Genomic DNA, 20,821 nt, shown 5'->3' with positions numbered 1-20,821 from the left:
TTAAGATCAGTGTATGGCCAGCTTTAGAAGTAATAATGCACATTTTAATAGTACTTCACTGCCTTTTGCAACCTTTTTACCATAGAGGAACCCCTGAAATAAATCTCAGGTCTTGGGGAACCAAACCAATTTATTAGGGGGTTAGTGGGAAGAATGCTTCCCTTACAGTAGTGGTCAAATTGCCCCCCTAACAGATAGCTAAAAACATAATTTCTCTTTTGGTTTATTGACAGACACAGCTCCTGATCTTCTTAACCATTATTTTATACTGCCCCCTACAGGAGTAGGACACTAGGCAGAAAAAAAGTCTGGCTACACCTATGGGCAGTCCCAGGGGGTATACTCCCTCTCTCTGCTTTAGGTACTCTGCTGGGATCTCTGGTCCTGGCAATTTTTTCTTTTTAGATAGAATTTTTTCTCCTGTTTTTTTTTTTCCTGTGAGATCTACAACCAACTGCCGGACTGGGCGAGGGGCTGGATAATCTAGATCCAGTGGTCACCCCAGTCTGGCCAGCGCACGAGCAGACTTCAGCTCCGCGCTAGGTCGGCTGCGACATAGCCACACCGGACGTGGTGGTCCCTGTGGGCAATATTGCCCCCCTTCATCCACCCCTCCCTCTCCTTTACTGATGCTGGGGCTGTGGGGTGGCCTGGTCCACCGCCCGGAATGGGGGCAGGGTGCTGTTCTGGCGATGGGAGTGGGGTGTGCGCTGCCGGCGACCGGGCGATTGGCTGGGGGGGGGGGGCTGGCGGCCTTTAAGGACCCAGCTGACAGGAAGGCTGAGGCTGTGGCCCGCAATATGTACAACAGGAAAGCGTAGCCGCTCAGGTGTATGTCTAAGAGCCTGGTGCAGGTCGGAGCCGTAATCCGGAAGCATGCAAAGTATGAAAGGATTGACCGCACTCTGGTAGAAATATTTCTTGAAATCAAAGATGTTTCCTTTATTGTTCCAATAAAATCAAGTGACAGACAGTGTACAAGCAGACAAAGGTTGACGCGTTTCACGACATTACCAGTCGCTTACTCATAACCACACATAGCTTGTAGTCTAGCAGAGAATACTCAGGCAGGACTGACAACAGTGCTTGGGATTTCAGTGCGGCAGAGGCAGTTTAGTCAGCTCACTCAGAAAATTAGGATCACATTGGATTTCTGGCAATATCAGTTTGTACTTGCAATGATTTTAAAGAGACAAACTGTGCATATGTGTGCATGTATTGAAGGAAATACAAATTATTTGTTTTGTTTTATTTTGCAAAGACATTCTGTAAACTTCAAGCCTTGGTGCCAATGTAGACAAATTGGCAGCAGTTGGAACAAAGCTGTACAAGTTGTGGCTTTCCAGCGTTGTCACCCTGTCACCTGCACTTCTGGTGGAGGCTCATTGCACAGGCATGTTTTGCTGTTGTCACCATCAGGAAGCTTAACTTGATGATAATTGGTATAAATGCATGTAGACATGAAATGCAAAGAGACTGGAGGAAGGCATCAGCAATGGAATGCAGAGAAGGATAAAAGAAAATGTGAAAACATTATTTCCTGAAAGAAAAAAATGGTAATACATTATGATATAAAGTGCTTTGGAAAACTAAATGTCATCCACTTACGGTTTACATCCACTTCAACTCTTGTATGTACAGTATAGATTTCTGTTACTGTTTACACAGAGCTGTGCTGTCAAATATGAGAGCATTGTCAATTCAAAAGCAATTTGTTTTTTTGTTTTTGTATTCAGTTTGAAAAATTCATTACAATTTTTAGGTCATTCAGCAAGCATTGAACCGTCCTCCGAGCTCTGCAGCCCAGTATCTTCAGCAGATGTATGCAGCCCAACAGCAGCATCTAATGCTGCAAACAGCAGCCCTGCAGCAACAACACCTGAGCAGCGCCCAGCTTCAGAGTCTGGCCTCTGTCCAGCAGGTATTCTCTTTAATGCAGTTTAATAACATTCTTATTTATAGTGTCTTATGTAACCATGGAATAATTCCATAGAAAATATAAATTCACATATTGTGAAAAGGATTGCATTATTGTGTGTGTTATACTAATGCCTTGTGTGTATTCTCATGCTTTGAAAGATCCATTTTAATGCTATAATAGAAAACGAATATAAAAAAATGGTGGCATGACTGCATAACTTGCATGTCCTTTTTGTCGTGTTTGGGGCTGAATTTTATACTTTAAGGGACACTTTACTGTGAAATCACATGCTCAACTTCCCAATATATTTTCTCTTTCTTTCAATAACGGACATAGCCTCTCTTCCTTAGTCTTGACTAAACCGAGTTTCTAGCACCACCTACAGGAGTAGGACAATAGGCAGAAAAAAAAAACTCAGCACCTCCTATGGGCATTAAACCCCTCTGCGCTGTGGGCAAGCCAGGTATTTCTGCCTAATGTTCAGGAGTTCAGGAGGACCAGGTTCCCTGCTGGGACCTGTAGTTCCACAATCTTTTTTTTTTTCTTTGTTTTATTTTTTTGGGGATTTTTTTCTGCTCAGATCTTCTATAGCAGCGGAGTTGGGCGATGGGCTGGATAATCTAGATCCACTGGTCACCCCAGTTTGCCCAACAAGCGCACGCAGTCCCTTAGCTACATGCTGGGTCAGTTGCGACAAGCCTCATCCTGGACTTGGGTGGTCAGCGAGTTGTGGGTACTCCCTAGGCTGGTTGGTTCTCCCGCCTGGCCTCCAGTGTCCCCTTTGCCCCCCCTCTTCTGTCCTCATTACCTGGATCTGTGGCTGGGTGACCTGGGTCTCTCCCTTTGGGCATGTCTGTGTAGGAGAGTGTCTCTTTCTGCAGCCTTCACAGGTGTCCCCTGTGTTGCTTCCCTTCCTGGGGTCCAGGAGGCCGCATTACGGCCGCCATGTGCACTACATTCGGCCAGCAACCCTCTATTGGAATCTTTCTTTATGATGCTGCTTGTAACTAACTAACTAGCTTGCCTATAGCAGAGAGGAGGTTTTATGCCTAGAAAGTACTGCCAAAGGGAGGCTGAGGTTTTTTTTTTTTTTTTCTGGCTAGTGTCCTACTCTTAGGTGGCTCTGTAAAACCCTGTTTTGTCAAGACTTAAGAAAAGAGGCTGTGTCCATCAAGGAACTCAGAGAAAGGGATTTAATGGTAACAAAAAAAAATCCAATTTGTCCATTTTGCGCTTTAAGAAAAAGCTGCTGTAAAAAGAATTACAAAAAAATATGCTGTTCTTGAAACGTTGCTCATACTCTCAAATATACCCTACATTGGGAGCTGCATGTACAAATACATCAGAAAGCCAAGAGCATGAATGGTATGCTGTGATGGCTGAAGGCTCTGTAATTTGTCTCATGGTATGACCCCAGAGTAGAAAAAGAAATGTTAAGATATCCTTGATGATGAGAAAGTATTCCCTTTAAGACCCATTTTTTTTATTTCCCCCCTATGTCATTCCAGTGAGCACCTGATTGTGTGCATTTCATTCATGCCCAGATAATGCTCTGAGCTCTTGTGGGAGGACAGTTTTTCCTAAACAAAACAGGATGGGGTTGTAGTACAGTACATTTTAATCAGGCAGTGTTGTGAGAGATTAACATAGACACACAAGGTAATCTGAATATATATTTACTCATTTATTTGGATTGCAGAAGATTCTGGTGGCTCTTGTAAGCACTCTTTTATGATCTAGATAAATAACTCTGTAAATAAATAAGAATGATGATAATAAAGCTAGGTGGCATGGAAGAAATGAATAATTAATGAGCTGTGTAAACATTTTCTTACTGAGAAAGATGTTGCTACGAATTTCTTAATCGTTTCTGCATATCTGAGAAGTTCTCCAATTTGTTTTCATTTCCCAATCAATTAAATATATTTTTACTAGGATAACGTTTACCCTAATTATAAAATATAATTTCCAAAGTACAATGTGTGTCATACTTTACTGAAGTTCTTCAGATTATATGATGGGGTCAACAGGAGGATCTACTAAGCAGGTACACTAACATCCTCTGCAGGTAAATCTTCTTGGTGCATTTGTTTTAAATTACAGTAAATTATTCACCGCTAGTAAATGTTTGGTTACACTCACATTTACTACTTTTTACCCCATAGTGTTTGTGATGGTGCAGAAGCCTCCAGGATTTTGTGTCCCCCAGGGCCTACAGCTATTTGGGGACCTGGGCAGTCATGGGATGCGGATTAGGCTGCAATGTGGGACTGTACTGTAAGTGACGACCTTCTCACTGCTTCAAATTTCATCCAATCCTATACATCTAGCCTCCAGCTGTGTGGTTGAAAAATACTGGGTTTTAAGCAGACCATAGATGATACAATTTTCATGGTTGCAGGAAGGAAAATCGCTCAATCTCCCCATCAACACAGTCAGTGTTGATGGGGGAATCCCTCCGGCGGAGCTATTGTGTTCTACCGGCATGGGGTGTCATCCCTGCTGGAGGAACACAGTGATTATTACCAGCAGCTGTAGCCACATCCTACAAATCTGACATGCTGGTTGTACCCAAGTCGATTGATGGATCAACTTAGGTACAATCAGTCTGCTCATACATGGTTCAAGTCTCAGCAGGTCCTTGCTGAACTGGCCGTGATTTGAAATGTCTATTTCCGGCATTACAGGGCAGTTCATTCTTGCATTCCAAACCTTTTTAGATTCACCCAACCCTGTAGAAAATTATTATTATTGTTACATGTCTTTGCATCTACAATTTATGCAGCACTTTACATATTGTATGATCACATCATGGTCACAAAATGCTGTTCTCCAATGCAAGGGGACAGATTAATGACCAGGATTAGTGAGTTTAGTAATACTTGGACAGGAAAATAAGAAAATATATTACCCCACTCCTCACTCCAGGACGGAGACCACAGATGTCCTGTAAACTGCGACCAACCCTGGTCACACTCCAGGCTCTTACAATATGACCTTTATGCCAGAGCTTTGGATGGAGGAGGAGAATGCTGGAGTGGGATGTAAGGTAATTAAAGCTGCTTGTACCTTAATCCCTAGACATGACAAGCATTTAACCCTTGTATTGTGTGGATTTTCATGGAGTTTGGCTTTAATTACATTGCCATCTCATGTATTAGAGAAATCATTCAACAACCTCCCAGAGAAGGCAGTAGTAACTGTTTTTAAAGTGAATGTGCAAGGGGGTTGAAACGGCGCTACCTAAAGGTGATCGAGTGCTCCAGCAGACGTCCTCTGACGAAACGCGTAGGGCGGGTCCATTGCGTCATAGCGTCACTTCCGGTTTCGGACCTTGCAGCCGTGGAACGCGGAAGCTTCCTGGCGTGGCTCAACACTGATCCGAGGCAGCTTCACCGTGAGTTTATACTATTTTTGTACCGGCATTTTTACTATATATTGCTTCATGGGGCTCCCCTCTCTCTCCCTTATGTGAGATCAACAGCCTGTGCCTTGCTGGATTGTGGAGAGGAACCCCGGACCATTTCATTCAACAGGTTGTATATGCTACACCTAGTGGTCTCTCAGGTGATTGCAGCACCTAACCTTTGTGGGATATATCACTCTTGGAATTATTTCCCCACTTTACCACTTCACCACCAGGAATTTCTTTTATTACCATCAATACATCTTTAATATTTATTATTTATTTGACCAATCAATTTGCACTGTATTATTTTAATATTGGGAAAAATTCACTATTGCATAGAATTTGTTCATTTGTTGCACCTCCGGCACTTTTTTGATAAATTTCACCACACACCAACAGATCCAATCGGTTGCTTTGGATTGACACAACAGTGTCTTATTTTGCCCTTTGGTATTTATAATTTATAATTTGTGGGTGTCACCCCCCCCCCTCAACATATGAGATTTTTGCACATGACTGCACTTTAATTAGCACTCGATCACCTTTAGGTAGCGCCGTTTCAACCCCTTTGCACATTCACTTTATTCTTAACCCTTCGGGGTTTGGTTGTTGGCTGCTCACACCTACTATTCTATTCACTGTTCATTTCATACTCCATAGCGCTGGTCACCTTTGTCTTTTACTTAGTAACTGCTTTTGGCCAGGAATTTTATAGTAGAAAATCTCAGAGGGTTTGTGGAGGTAGCTATAAAAAAACAGTAGATGCTGGCGCAAAAAAACAGTGTAATCGTAAATGATAAACTTTTTTTTTTTTCTTTTTCAAATAAGAAAGGTTTTTATTGAACATAACACAACCAATTACAAGGCGATGACATTGAAGTAAAATTAACATCGACAAATCCTGTATCAATTTCCAATAGCACAGGATACATTGAAGTATTTATTACTACAGTAGCAATTACTTTATCAATACGAACAGTGTAACCATCACTTTATAACGCCATGCTGCATGGCGTTATAAACAAAGGTTAAGGTTACTCATAACTTATGTCCAGTAAAGGTGGAGCTTAGGACATCTCCATATGAGATGGATAAGGTCACACCTATATCTTTGACAGCTTTAACATATAGGATCTGCAGTCACTCCCATATGGTGGAGCCTAGTAGGAGTATAGTGTGCTCTCAGAATTATATAGAATTAGGATAATCTCTGTGAGGAAGTCGTGGAACTTGTTACCACAGCCAGTAACGCCTTCTCCCATTGGCCTCCTGATAGTGGACCTACATCCATCTCCCATCTCTGTTTCACCCCAGTAGGCTGAGCATCCAGAAAATCATTCAGCATCATGCTATAGCATTGAGATATAAGGCTCTTGGCATTAGTGACTATAGATATAAGATGGAATACTGAAGCCAGTGACAAAACCCATTGCGTATCCTGTCCCCGGGCTCTAACAGCGTGTTACAATTGGGCATAATAAAATTGCAGATATTGGGGAAGGGAGAATTTCTGCTGGAGAGCTATGAAAGGTATTAGGAACCTAGTGAAAAATTTGAGTTAAATGAGTCACCCCAAATGCTATCCATCTAGAGCCCTGCTGTAGTTTAGCAAGTTCATCATATGTTTGGTTTCCCCATATCGGGCTGTATGAAGTAAACCCCTCCACTTTCTGTAGCTGTCAGGGCTTTATTCCAAATTATTTGCAATAGGTTGTAGGTGGGATAATGTTTATGGGGTCTAGCAAAAATCCCTGCCTCCAATCCCTCAGGGATTGCCCTAGTAAATTGTAGCATAATACTAGTGGCTGATGATGGGGAGCAAGCAGGTGCGGTTGAATTGATGGTGAGGCTGGAGAAATGCCCGACTGTTGAAACCATGTGCTTCCAAGGATATACCCTCACTTAGGGTAGGCTGTGTGTGCTCACCATTGCCCGTGTCTTCTTGGTCCGAGTCTGCTGGGCGCCATCTTAGAGCTCTGGAGCTGCCGCAACCGTGGCTTCTTCTCTGCCCTTAAGGGTCATCATGTCGGCAGCTAAAAGGTAAAGGCGGATCGGAGTACTCTCCCTGTCACAGGCAAGCTGGCTGGGGTTGTGCTGTGCTGGTCAGCGGCGGAGGGAAGGATCGTCAGAGGAAAAGATGAAGGAGTCTAGTGAATCACAATTCACATGCCCATGCTGGCCACACCCAAGGACAAACTCTTTAGGGGGGCACATTAAAAGCAAGAGATAACTTAGTCCATACAGTATATAGTAACACAGATATGGACAGAACGGCGCTAGTTCATGAGCAATAACAAGTCCTTGGTGAACTTACAGTGTCTAGTGATTTTGGGCCACCATGAAGAGATAGGTCCACAAGTTTTTAGGCAACCATCAGCAAGTGGGGGGAATGACTGAAGCAATTTTCCCAAGAATTGAAAGAAAAAGGAAATACAGAGGCGCCTCTAAATGCAGACTGTAAAATGATTTAATGTGGAATGACAAGCTGTTAAAAACTTGCATATCCCTTGTATGCATAAAGCCTGGAAATGGGGGTAAAGAGTCCCTCTGTGGCATCCTGGACAGTGGAGCTTGAGTGCTTCCAGCAGATTTAGCAGGCCATTTTCCTCTATCTCCCTGTAGATGTTTAGGCTGGCATCCAGGAAAAGAAGATGGAGACTGACGGAAGTGAGGGCTGGAACACAGTCTGCATTTAGAGGCGCCTCTGTATTTCTTTTTTCATACAGTATTTAGCTCAGCTATAGAAAAGTTTATAAGTCCATGATATAAGTAAATGGCGGCAGCTATCCTCCAGAGTAAAGCCAGCTCTGTGGAATAAAACAAGGGAGGGAAAGTAGGAAGCGCTGCATGAGCATAGTATTATAAAAGACAGTTTATTCGCAAAGGTAAAAAACACTCACAGTCTATATTTATAGAGTCTATAAGCTATGGTGCCAATCATTGAAAATTGATCACACCTGATGTACTGACGGCCTATCTCATTTCTTGAGACACTAAGGCCCCTTTCACACATGCGGACCGTTCATTTCATAAGTTCGGTCACGTCAAAATGGATGAAGTATTCATCGGTGCTCATCAGTTTTTATCAGGGCTCATCAGTTTTTCATCAGTTTTTTTTTCCACTACCAATTCAAAAACTGATGAAAAACTGACCATTTTTCAGTTTACATCCGTTCTTCTTCCGATCCGTTTTTCTTACTGAATTAAAATAGAGCTTTCATCAGTTAAAATGGCAAGCAGGTTCTGTCTGGAGTGGTGCCCACCTGGTTCCTGGTATGGTGAGTAGCTATCCCCTCTTGAGGGGTTTTGGGGTGGACGATGGCTCCTCCCTAGGACGGTCAAACCCCCGGTTTCCCCTCTTTCCCGTTAAGCCCCACTTGAGTCTGATGGTCCTGTGGGTCATCTATCCCCCTCTCTGCTCCCCCATCCCCCCTCCACCTATACTGGGGTCGTATGGTGGTCTGGCTACCTTCTGGGGCAGGGTGCTGTATTGGCGATTAGGGGGGGGGGGGTGCGCCGCCGGGGACCAAGCAATCGACTGTGGGGGCTGTAACTGGTGGAGGGCTCCTGCTACGCCCCCCCTTCTTGCTCTGTGTCTTGCCAGGGATCCCTGGGAGCCTCGTGGAGCCGCCATTTTGTTGTAGCCTATTTCCTGTATAGGCTGGTGGCTATGTTTGTGTAGCCACAGGGCCATTTTGCGTTGTTTCCGGCATTGAAATGAATGGCAACCATTACTATGGAGCCTTCTGGGTGGCCATTTTAGCTGTGGGAGCACCTACTTATCCCCTGGTGCTGACTCCTGGGCCTCTTTCCTTTCTGGATGTGTAGTGCTTTAATCCTGGTGCAATTGGTGATTGCCTGGTGGGGTGATGATTCTGGTGGGGTCTTCTTCCACTCTCTGCAGGCACGATTGGGGGTTGCTTTGTGTCCCAGGTGGAGCTGGCTTTTGGGCTGCGGGGTAGTAAAAAGCAACCCCCCTGCCTTCCCCTGCTTCACCTGTCACCTCAGATTCTGAATCTGATCTGATTGCTGCAGACAGGGCCCGCCATAAAGGGGTCTGCGGTCATGCACCCTGAGTTCTCAGATAATGGGGATGATTCCTCCACTCTTGTAGCTGCGCATGAAAAGGCACTGGGGAACATGCTGATTGTGTCTGTGAATGAGACTTAAAAAATGGAGGCACCGGTTCCCTTTGGCATTCACAAGCTGTCTAGAGCAGCGAAGGTGTTTCCTTCCTATTTTCCTATTTTGACAGATTTGCTGCAAAAGATTGGGAAAGTCCAAAACGTCCCTTTGTGGTCCCTAAGCGATTCACAATGAGGTACCCCTTTGAAGAGTCCCTCCTTAAGAAGTGGACTGTTCCACTGGTGGTAGTTCCCCCAGTTTCCAGGTTGAATAAGGCAACCATGATTCCAGGGGAAGAATTGCTGGCTTTTAAGGATCTGGCTGACGGAAAGGCTGTGGCCCGCAGTATGTTCACTGTGGCTGACTCGGCACTCAGACCCATTTTCACCATTGCCCTGGTGTCTCTGACCAAGTGGGCTAAGCTTTTACGCCGTGACCTGGAGGGTGAGCTGCCTTTGCGGAGCTGGCAGACCAGTTTATCCAGGGGCTGCATTTTATCTCTTTGGATGCGACTCCCCTGATTTCTAGGTTGTCTGTTTCGGCAGTGGCCCTTAGGTGTGTTTTTATGGCTCAAATGTTGGTCTGCAGACCAGACCTCTAAAAAAAAGCCTTAGCTGATCTTCATTTTCAAGGAGATCGCCTGTTTGGAGCTACCCTGGATGACATCATCAAGAGTCTCACAGGGGGAAAGAGAACCTTTCTTCCGCAGGCTAGTAAGGGTAAGGAACCTTGTCGCAGACATGGCTGTCCTCCTCGGCTCACAGGAAGTTTTTTCGTCTCTCAGGATCCCCTGAAAAGGGTTCAGTCTTTTGAAGCCTCTTCTGGAGGATCCAAGCAGTCTGCCAAGCCCAAGGTGGGCTTCTCCAGACCCGCAGACAAAGCTCCTTCTGCATGAAGGGGTGCCCTCATCCGTGCCTGGGATGGGAGGAAGTCTTCACTGGTTTCTCGAACATCCTTGGTGCAAGGCAAGTGGGTCCACGAAGTGATATGCCCGGCTACAAGATCGAGTTTAGTTCTTGCTCTCCGGAGAGTCTCTTTCCTTCCAGTGTGCACCTGTCCCGGGAGTGCTTGTAAGCCCTCTTCGGGGCGGTGCAAGACCTGTTGCTTCAAGGGGAAATTGTTTCGGTTTCAACTCCGGAATGTTTTCAGGGGTTTTGTTCAAACCTGTTCATGTTCCCCGAAGAAAGAAGGCAAGGTGCGTCCAATTCTGGATCTCAAGGCCCTGAACTGCTTTGTGCGGGTACATAAGTTAAGAATGGAGTCAATTCGAACAGTGGTGGCATCCTTCCATCAGGGGAATTTCTTTGCCTCTATCGACATCAAGGTTGCTTACTTACAAATTCCATTATGTGTCTGTCACCAACGCTTCTAATGCTTTGTCGTGGGAGAGGAGCATTATCAGTTTGTGCCGTTACCCTTTGGTCTTGCATCTGCTCCTCGGGTCTTCACAAAGGTGTTAGCTCCGGTGCTTGCATTGTTACGCCAGTGAGGGATCGCAGGGCTGGGCTACCTGGATGACCTTCTCTTGCAAGCAGAGTCTCCTACTGCTCTGATGGATGACGTGGACATCACTATACGGACTCTGAGGGAGTTTGGCTAGCTTCTGAATTACCAGAAGTCTGCTCTGGTTCCTTCCACAAAACTGAACTATCTGCTCTAGCCAGAGTGTTCCTTCCTCTGGACAAACTCCAGAAGTTGCATGCTGTGATTTCATCTTTTGCTGTCCAGCAGGTGGTTGTCCCTCCGGACTTGCATAAGGGTGCTGGGCCTGATGGTTTCTACCTCTTTGAGGTCCCATTTGCAGTTCCACACGAGGTCCCTGCAAAGGGAGATCTTGATCAAATAGAACAAGAGTCCGAAGTCTCTGGACAATCAAATCCAGCTAAGCCGAAAAACAAAAGGGTCTCTGATCTGGTGGCTTCCGTTTCCAGGTCTTCACCAGGGCAAAGTTTTCTCCCCCTGTATTGGACAGTGACCACCACGGATGCCAGTCTGTCTGAGTGGGCAGGTGTCCTGGATCAGAACTCCGTTTAGGGAGCTTGGACACTGGAAGAATCCAGACTTCCAAACAATGTCCTGGAACTCCGAGCAATCAGGCTGTGCCTGAATAACTGGATGGATCACCTACAGGGTTGTCCGGTGCGAATCTATCAGAAAATGCTACGGCCGTGGCTTATGTCAATCGCCAGGGTGGAACAAGAAGTGTATTGGCAGCTCTGGAGGTAGCCGGCATTCTTCGGTGGGCAGAATGTTTAATTCCAGGCCTTTCTGCTATACACATTCCAGGGGTGGAAAATTGGCAGGCGGATTATGTCAGTCGGCAGGAGTTGAACCAAGGGGAGTGGTCCCTTCATCCGGAGGTGTTTCATCAGGTGTGTCTCCAATGGGGCACCCCCGAGGTGGATCTGTTGGCATCTCGGCTCAACAGGAAGGTGCACAGGTTTGTGGCACGGTCACAGGATCCGCTAGCGGACGCTGCAGGCGTGCTGGTGGCCCCCTGGAGCCAGTATCATCTTCTGCCTTACCTCTTCTAAAGCTTCTGCCGAGACTCTTGCATGGGATCAAGGTAGAAGGAATTCCGGTCATTCTAGTGGCCCCAGATTGGCCTCGTCAGTCTTTGTACGCCAAACTGGTGCAGCTGGTCGCTGACACCCCTTGGAGACTACCTCTCGGAGGACCTGCTGTCCCAATGGCCCAATCTTTCATCCTGCTTTACAGTCTCCAGCTTTGATGGTTTGGCTGTTGAAAGCCAGGTGCTGAAGGATAGAGGTTCGTCTGGGGCGGTGATTCCTACACTACTGAAAGCTAGGAAGTCTACTTCTAGGAAGATCTACCATCTTACGTGGGAAGCGTACATTTTGTGGTGTGAAACACTTGGTGTTCACCCTCGCTGTTTTTCCATGGCTCGGGTCTTGACTTTGCTTCAACGGGGGGTTGAGCAGAAATTGGCCTTGAGTACCGTTAGGGGCCAGGTGTCGGTCATGGCGATCTTCTTTCAACGACCCTTGGCCATGCAGTCCCTGGTGCGTACTTTTATTCAGGGGGTTCGACATTTGACTCCACCAGTGCGGTCCCCACTACTGCCTTGGGATCTCAACTTGGTGCTTTCAGCTCTACAGAAGCCTCTATTTGAAAATATTCGGGCGCTTCCCCTGCTTCTGCTATCAAAGAAGGTGGCCTTTTTGGTGGCTATCACCTCTGCAGTGAGGATGTCGGAATTGGCGGCAGTGTCTTGTCATTTCCCTTATTTGGTGGTCCACAAAGATAAGGTGTCCGTCATTCCTTCCAAAGGTGGTCTCTGAATTCCATCTGAATGAGGACTTTGTGTTGCCTTCCCTGTGCCCCAGGCCAAAACATCCTAAGGAAATTTCGTTGCATACCTTGGATGTGGTTCGGGCTATTCGGGTGTACCTGGCAGCTACGGAGTCTTTTAGGAAGTCAGACTCGCTATTTGTGCTTACGGATGGGCCTCGAAAAGGACTATCTGCTTCTTCTGCAACCATTTCTAGATGTATCAGATAGACTGTGATTTAGGCCTATTCGATTAACCTCTTTACGACCGATGCGGCAGGCAGCCGCTCCCAGGTGAATCGCCATAACTGTACGGCGCTCGCTGTTGGGGCTCTGGGGCGTGCTCCTGCCTGCCCTCCGTCCCCGCGATGGTCTGATTCTGTACAGAACCGATCAGTCAGTTTTGTAACACAGGCACAGGAAACTGTGCTCTCTTCCCTCCTGGAACCCAAATTTGTCCCTTGCCAGACCATTTGGCTGGAAACCTATAATGGTTTCTGAGTTTAAGACTTTTCTGGGCCTATGCCTCAACATGGGCATAACTAAAAATAGTGAGTTGTGGTCATATTGGTCCACTGACCCAATTCACCATATGCGTGTGTTCTCTGCTTCCATGGCTAGGATGATATGAGCAAATTCTGCGGTTCATGCGCTTCAGTGACAGTGAACTCAGTTGACACAGTTTGACACAGTTCCCCACACACGGCTAATGTGTAAGGTAAAGTCTACGGGCTTGGAAAGATCAGTTTTTAATTGGATAGAAAATTGGCTAAAAATAGAATTCAGAGAGTAGTGTTAATGATTCTTACTCTGAATGGTCTAAGGTTATCAGTGGTATACCTCAAGGTTCAGTGTTGGGTCCCTTACTTTTTAATATCTTTATAAATGATATAGGGTCTGGGATTAAAAGTACCATTTCAGTCTTTGCAGATGACACCAAGCTTTGCAGTGGAATACCCTTACAGGATGTCTCCAACTTACAAGCTGACCTCAATGCACTGTTTCATTGGGCAACTATGTGGCAAATGAGGTTTAATGTTGATAAATGTAAAGTTATGCACTTGGGGGCTAAGAATATGCATGCATCATACATACTAGGTGGAGTAGAACTGGGGGAATCCATAGCAGAGAAGGATCTGGGTGTTCTGGTAGATCATAAGCTTAATAATAGCATGCAATGCCAAGCTGCGGTTTACAAAGCAAGTGAAGTCCTTTCTTGTATTAGGAGAGGCATGGACACCAGAGAGAGAGATATCATTTTGCCCCTGAACAAATCATTAGTAAGACTTCATCTGGAAAATGCAGTTCAGTTTTGGTCACCAGTTCTTATAAAGGATATCGGGGAACTGAAAGTGCAGAGAAGGGCAACCAAACTGATAAGAGGCATGGAGAAGCTCAGCTATGATAAAAGATTAGAGGAGCTGAATTTATTATCTCTTGAGAAGAGGAGATTAAGGGGGGATATGATCAACATGTATAAATACATAAGGGGCCCATATAGTGAACTTGGAGTTGAGTTGTTCACTTTAAGGTCAACACAGAGGACAAGGGGGCACTCTTTACGTCTAGAGGAAAACAGATTTTGTCTCCAAATACAGAAAGGTTTCTTCACCGTAAGAGCTGGGAAAATGTGGAATAGACTCCCTCCAGAGGTGGTTCAGGCTAACTCACTAGATTGCTTTAAAAAAGGTCTGGATTCTTTCCTGGGTGTACTTAATATAAGTGGGTGCTAACATTTTTTTTTTTATTTAAAGTTGATCCAGGGAATATCCGATCAGGAAGGAATTTTTTCCCCCTGCTGTAGCAAATTGGATCATGCTTTGCTGGGGTTTTTTCACCTTCCTCTGGATCAACTGCGGGTATAGGATTGTGTATATGGGATTGTATGGTTGGGTTTTCAATACTGTTTTTTTTTTTTTGGTTGAACCAGATGGACTTGTGTCTTTTTTTTCAACCTGACTCAACTATGTAACTCTGTCGTCCTCGGGGAGACCCTGGATATGACCGGCTCCACAAATTTCGTCCCCTCGTAAACCACTTCAATCAGCGGTTTGCAGCCTTGTTTATTCCCCAACAAGTTGTCTGCGTTGATGAGTCCCTGATTACGTTTTATGGCCGCCTTGTTATCAAGCAGTTTATCCCCAGCAAGCGTGCCAGATACGGGGTCAAGCTGCATAAGCTCTGTGACAGGGCCACAGGCTATACAGTTAGTTTTCGTGTTTACGAGGGTAAAGATAGCACGGTGGAGCTCCCCAACTGCCCAGACTACATGGGGAGCAGCGGCAAGATTGTGTGGGACTTGGTGTCGCCCTTATTCGTAAAGGGGTACCATTTGTACGTGGACAACTTTTATTCAAGCATGCCACTTTTTACTCACCTGCTTGAATTTCAAATTGGTGCATGTGGCACCGTGCGACCTAATCGCCGGGGCTTCCCCCAACGGCTTGTAGATTCCCGACTTAGTCGGAGGGGGGAGAAAGCCTGCTTGAAAACAGACAAATTGCTTGCAGTGAAGTGGAGGGATACACGGAATGTTTTCGTTCTGTCCAAATTCCTACGCCAACTTGTGTCCACTAATTAATCCTTAATATGGGAGGGGTGGACCTGAACAACCATATTTTGTCGCCATACTTTAGTTGCCCATAAGGCCAGACGCTGGTAAAAAAAAGTGTCTGTTTATTTATTTCAATTGGATTTGCTGAGCGTCAGCACGAAGTGGATCCTTCCTACAATTCCAGAAAGAGATCATCACAGCCTACCTGTATCCAGGAGATCCTCTGACCCAACTTCCCTTACCAGATGCAGTGAGCCGGCTGCATGAGAGGCATTTTGCACATGTCCTTCCGAGTACCCCTACCAAAAGAGCGCCCCAAAGAAGATGTTGTGTCTGTAGGAAGCGCGGATTTAGGCGTGACACCTGTACTTATTGTCCCTCCTGTCCTGACCAACCTGGTCTCTGCATCGGGTACAGCACGGCACAGTCCAAGGCACACTTACACTGGGTCTCGAAAGATGTTCGATGGCGATCGTCATTTTGAGAGACCCTAAGCTGGAACGTTAAAGTTAAAAGAAAAAAAAATTTACAAAAATAACCCATAAATTTAAAAAAAACAAAAATAGTTGTCATTTGAGTTAATTTTCTGTTCCTACTCTGCTCTTCTACTTCTACTCTTTCTACTTTTACTGTTCTTTATTGTTACTGTTTTTCATTGGTAACCATTTTTTTACTTTTCAGGTACCAATGTAATGTTTTATTTTTACTATTCTATTGTTAACCAGTTTACCTTGCAGGTACACCCATCAGCTGCCACACTGATTTGTATATATTCTGACACAAACAGTGTTTGTGCTCAGCATATATGGAAATCTGTGATGGCAGCGCTGTAGGAGGTGATTTCACCACCGCAGTTAAAAAAATAAATAAGAAGCCTTAAATGGCTTTCATCATGTATGCTCATTATTAAAGAAGTGGGTGGATGTTTTGCGCGGTCTAATGATGGGTATACTACACATTTTCTGATGGAGATTTCTTCATCCACATCAATCGAATCTGTTAGGTTCTCTTTTTTTTTCGTTCAGCCCACAGGCTGCATGAAAAAAAAAAACAATATATGCCAAACAAGGACCAGCAATGTACTAGTACGTCGCTGGACTTTGAGTGGTTATACCAGGATGATGCCTGCAGATTTAGTAAGCCAGTAGTCGGCTTACATGTAAAAGCAATCCTAATGGATAATTAGCCGCTAGAGTACTTTTACAAGCAGTGGGAGGGGACTCCCCCCCCCCCCCCATCTCGCCGTTTTCCCTGGTTTTTCTCGAGTTCTCCTCTGCCTCCGGGTAGCCCAAGAGTGCAGCCGGTGGTTCCATTATCTGACCATAGAGCTGATTGGAGATGAGAATGGCTCCAATCATCTCTATGGCCTAAGATACCGGAAGCTACGAGCAGTTCATGACAAACAGCGCCATTGGGAAATTGGGAGAGCATCTTATCACACCAATCTTGGTGTGGTCAGATGCTTTAATGGCAGAGGAGAGATCTAGAGTCTAATAGACCCCAATTTTTTTTTAAAAAAAGAGTACCTCTCACTAGAGATTGCTATCATAGGGGATATTTAAATTCACTCTGAAAACAATAAAAATTATTAAAAAAAAAAAAAAAGAAAAGAAAGGGAAGGTGTCAAAATAACATAAAAAAGCAAAATAAAATAAAAATAAAAAAAATTCAAGCACCCCTTTCCTCCCGTGCTTGCACACAAAGGCGCACGCAGGCGTCGGCCTAGTGTCATATGTAAACCACAATTGCAGCATGTATGTGAGGTATCGCCACGAAGGCCAGGTTAAGGGCAGTAATTCTTGCAGTAGACCTCCTCTGTAAGTCTAAAGTGGTAGCCTGTAAAGACTTTTAAAGGCTTTTAAAAATGTACGTAGTTTGCCGCTGCACGGGCGTGCACAATTTTAAAGCATGTCATGTATAAACAAAAATTGCGTTTGGAAAATCTGTGCGCAAATACCGTGTGACATAAAAAATTGCAACATCCACCATTTTGTTCTGTAGGGCCTCTGCTTTTAGAAAATATATAATGTTTGGGGGTTCAAAGTAATTTTCTAGTAAAAAAAAATATTTTTTCATGTAAACAGAAAGTCACAGAAAAGGCTTGGTTTTCAAGTGGTTGATGTGTGGCTAAGATTGAGCATAAAATGCCAGGACAGTTCAAACACCCACCCCCCCCCCCCCCCCAAATGACCCCTTTTTGGAAAGTAGACACCCAAAGCTATTTGCTGACAGGCATGTTGAGTCCATGAAGTATTTTATATTTTGCCCTAAGTTTCGAGAAAATTACAATTAGTTTTTTGTTTTTTTACACAAAGCTGTCACTAAATGATATATTGCTCACGCATGCCATGGGTATATGTGAAATGACTTAAATATTTAGTGTTTGTCACTAAACCACCTGCGCAAAAGATAATTAATTGTGAATGTGTATATTGTGATTATACCACTCAAGGATTGTGATAGTAATACATTTAGATTATATAATTAACAAATTAACAATGTGTATGTGGAATATTTCCAACTAGTGAGCAGCAACGTAAAACGTGAAAAAATGTACAATATGAAAACGTATAAATAAATTCCACGCTGAAACTGACAGGCAGATCCGATCGGACCGTATGTGCGAAAGGGGCCTAATGCTGTTCAGTTTACTTTTTTTTTATATTAAGGGGAATGCAACAGGTGGAGTGTTGGAGGTAAGCTGATATGCCAGAGGGTGTTTTGGGAATTTGGAAAAAAACCTTGCCTGGAGAAGATAATGTGAGCTCTACAATCAGTCCTGTGTCATGCCAACAGTAAAGTATCCTCAGATTATTCATGTGTGGGGTTGCTTCTCAGCCAAGGGAGTGTGCTCACTCACATAAGTTTGCCTAATTTTTAGCCATGAATAAAGAATTGTACAAAAACATCCTCCAAGCGCAACTTCTCCCAATCATCCAAGAACAGTTTGGTGACGAACAATGCCTTTTCCAGCATGATGGAGCACCTTGCCAAAAGGCAAAAGTGATAACTAAGTGGCTTGGGGAACAAAACCTCAATATTTTTGGTCCATGGCCAGGAAATTTCCCAGACCTTAATTCCATTAAGGCCCAGAAGTTGATTGACAGCATGCCAAGGTGAATTGCAGAGGTCTTGAAAAAGAAGGAACAACACTGCAAATATTGTCTCTGCATAAACCTAGTGTAATTGTATATAAAAGCCTTTGACACTTATGAAATGCTTGTCATTATACTTCAGTATACCAACCATAGTAACATCTGAAAAAAAGATCTAAAAACACTTAAGCAGCAGACTTTGTAAAAATGTATATTTGAGTCATTCTCAAACTTTTTAGCCAGGGCTGTAGAGCATTCCATAGTGGGTGTACCTTACTGTTTCTTCATGCAATGTAAGTGTATGAGTTGGAAAACTCATTGAAAACAATGTTTTTCCTGAGTGGCTTATATATACGATTCAAAATATGAAAGGGCAAGCATGCGAAATTGTTACTTTAATTTTTTAATAACTCAAAATATGCACTTGCTGAAAAACACTATATTAACTCTTTAAAATAGTGTTATTGCTGGCCTATGCTTAGTGACTATAATATTACTGTATGATATGTGATTCCTCATGTTTTTAATATTGTTTTCTTCTTCTTGTCCTTGTTCCCAGGCAGGTGTGTCTGGCGACAGACAGTCTGTTTCCCCCACTACAGCTAACCAGCAATCAAGTGTCCCACAGCCATCTGTAAGTGCCAGAACATCTATTGTTCCCAGTGCTACTACTGACCTTTAGAATTTATTGTCATCCAACCTTCCCATAATTAAACTATTTTTATTCGTAATCTACTAAAACTGTTGTTCTGTAACCATATTATCAGCTATTAGACTTTCGTACAATGATATTCAGCTAAGATGTTGCTCTCTACTGTTTGGTAATTAGTGTCATTATTTTTATTGCTGTATAATTAGTATATCGATTAGAACATGTCCCTAAGTGGAAGAAAGATACAGCTAGTAGTAAAATATTTAAAAAACGCCAAAAAGCAAAGCTTCCGTAAATTTAGGGAGGGGGGGGGGGGATAAAAGTGTTTTCTATATCTAGAAGTGAAAGGTCTCTGTTAAAATGTTTTATTAGATGTAAGCATACTCTGATAACAATTGTGTATCCTCCTATTAATATTATAGTTATCTCTCATCATGGTTTTCAGTGGTCAATTTATTTTAGTTCTTTATCCTCAGTTTGCATACATGCATCATCTACCTTTTTATCAAAAAAAAATCCTACTTCTAATAATTGTATTCTTATTTTTACAGTAAATGGGTGTGTGTGTGTGTGTGTGTGTGTGTGTATGTATGTGCGTGTATATATATATATATATATATATATATATATATATATATATGTGTGTGTGTGTGTTGCGCTGTCTAATAAAATGAAAACAATTCCTATATGATACATATCAATCAAATAGATCCAAAATTAAACATGTGAATAAATAGTGATAAAAATTCAACTAGTACATAAAGTTCTGAATACAAATATAAAAAAGTAAAGGTTTGCTAGTTCCTATTTGAAGCTCTTCTGTCCATAGCACACATGCAAGGTGGTCTTGCAGCCAGGGTTATCGGGCTGTTCCATTCCAAGTTTCCATTACTAAAAAAAGAGAGCATGGCAAAAAAGAAAAAGCGATGCATAGGGGTTTATTCATAATTGTTTTCCCAAGATTCACACAACTTTCACCCAGGATTAATACATTTCTCTAATGTGAATCATTTAGAAAAATATGTAAATATTGGGTGAACCTTATGTGAAGACTCCATATGGCTTTACACTTAGTACCTTTGACTAGTGACAGAATCTGTTTAATCACTAGTCATAGATGAGTCACAGACTTGTATTGCTAGTAGATCTTGAGAACACAGTCTAGATGGTTTTAATGAAATGCTAATTGAAGGGCTTTACACATTTGCTGTAAGCTGTGAATCAAGTGAAGTAATGAACCATAACTAAGATTTTGGTATACCTCCCCTTGGCATGTTTTTATTTCACAATTAGAGGGTGTTTATGTGGGAGAATAGAGGATTCCTGAAAATCAAAGGCAGAACAAGATACCTTAGGTAGCTGTTAAGGAAATCATTCTAATATTTAAAAAGCAAAAACCAATGTATTTATAAGTATTTTTGCTTTGTGTTTATATCCCATGCATAGAATGTATTAGCTGTTGGCACATGTAAACATTTAAATAATATTCAGCGTTCTTGGACAGTGCTACATGGGTAAAGTTTTATATTTGATTGTATCTGTTGAGGGGAATATTGTTAGCTTCCTAGGATCCAGCTTCAAGTTATACAGTAATAACTTTTCCTGGAAGTCCTCTCGGGTACTGTTAGGTCCCATTCATACTTTGCATAGTGGGAACTCGCGATTTTGCATGGGCAAATTCACATTTCACGCATAGGTCAGCCCATTCACTTTAGTGTGCTGTCCAATGTGTGTTTGGCACCCAGAAGAAGCCCCTGCTCCTTTTTAAGCGTCA

General features: G+C 43.5%; 1 protein-coding gene across 1 annotated transcript in view; it reads left to right on the top strand.

The window, feature by feature from the left end:
* Nucleotides 1-20,821, top strand: part of PHC3 (polyhomeotic homolog 3) — a 179,695-nt gene that overhangs the window by 33,846 nt on the left and 125,028 nt on the right. The window contains exons 3-4 of the mRNA XM_082249149.1: nt 1,763-1,921; nt 18,955-19,029. Coding sequence (XP_082105275.1) covers nt 1,763-1,921; nt 18,955-19,029 — 234 coding nt within the window. The remainder of the gene's footprint in view (nt 1-1,762; nt 1,922-18,954; nt 19,030-20,821) is intronic.

This window comes from Pelophylax lessonae (genome assembly GCF_965119305.1).
Source record: "Pelophylax lessonae genome assembly, chromosome: 3".
Taxonomy (NCBI): Eukaryota; Metazoa; Chordata; class Amphibia; order Anura; family Ranidae; genus Pelophylax; species Pelophylax lessonae.
This window is presented reverse-complemented; position numbering and strand designations above follow the sequence as displayed.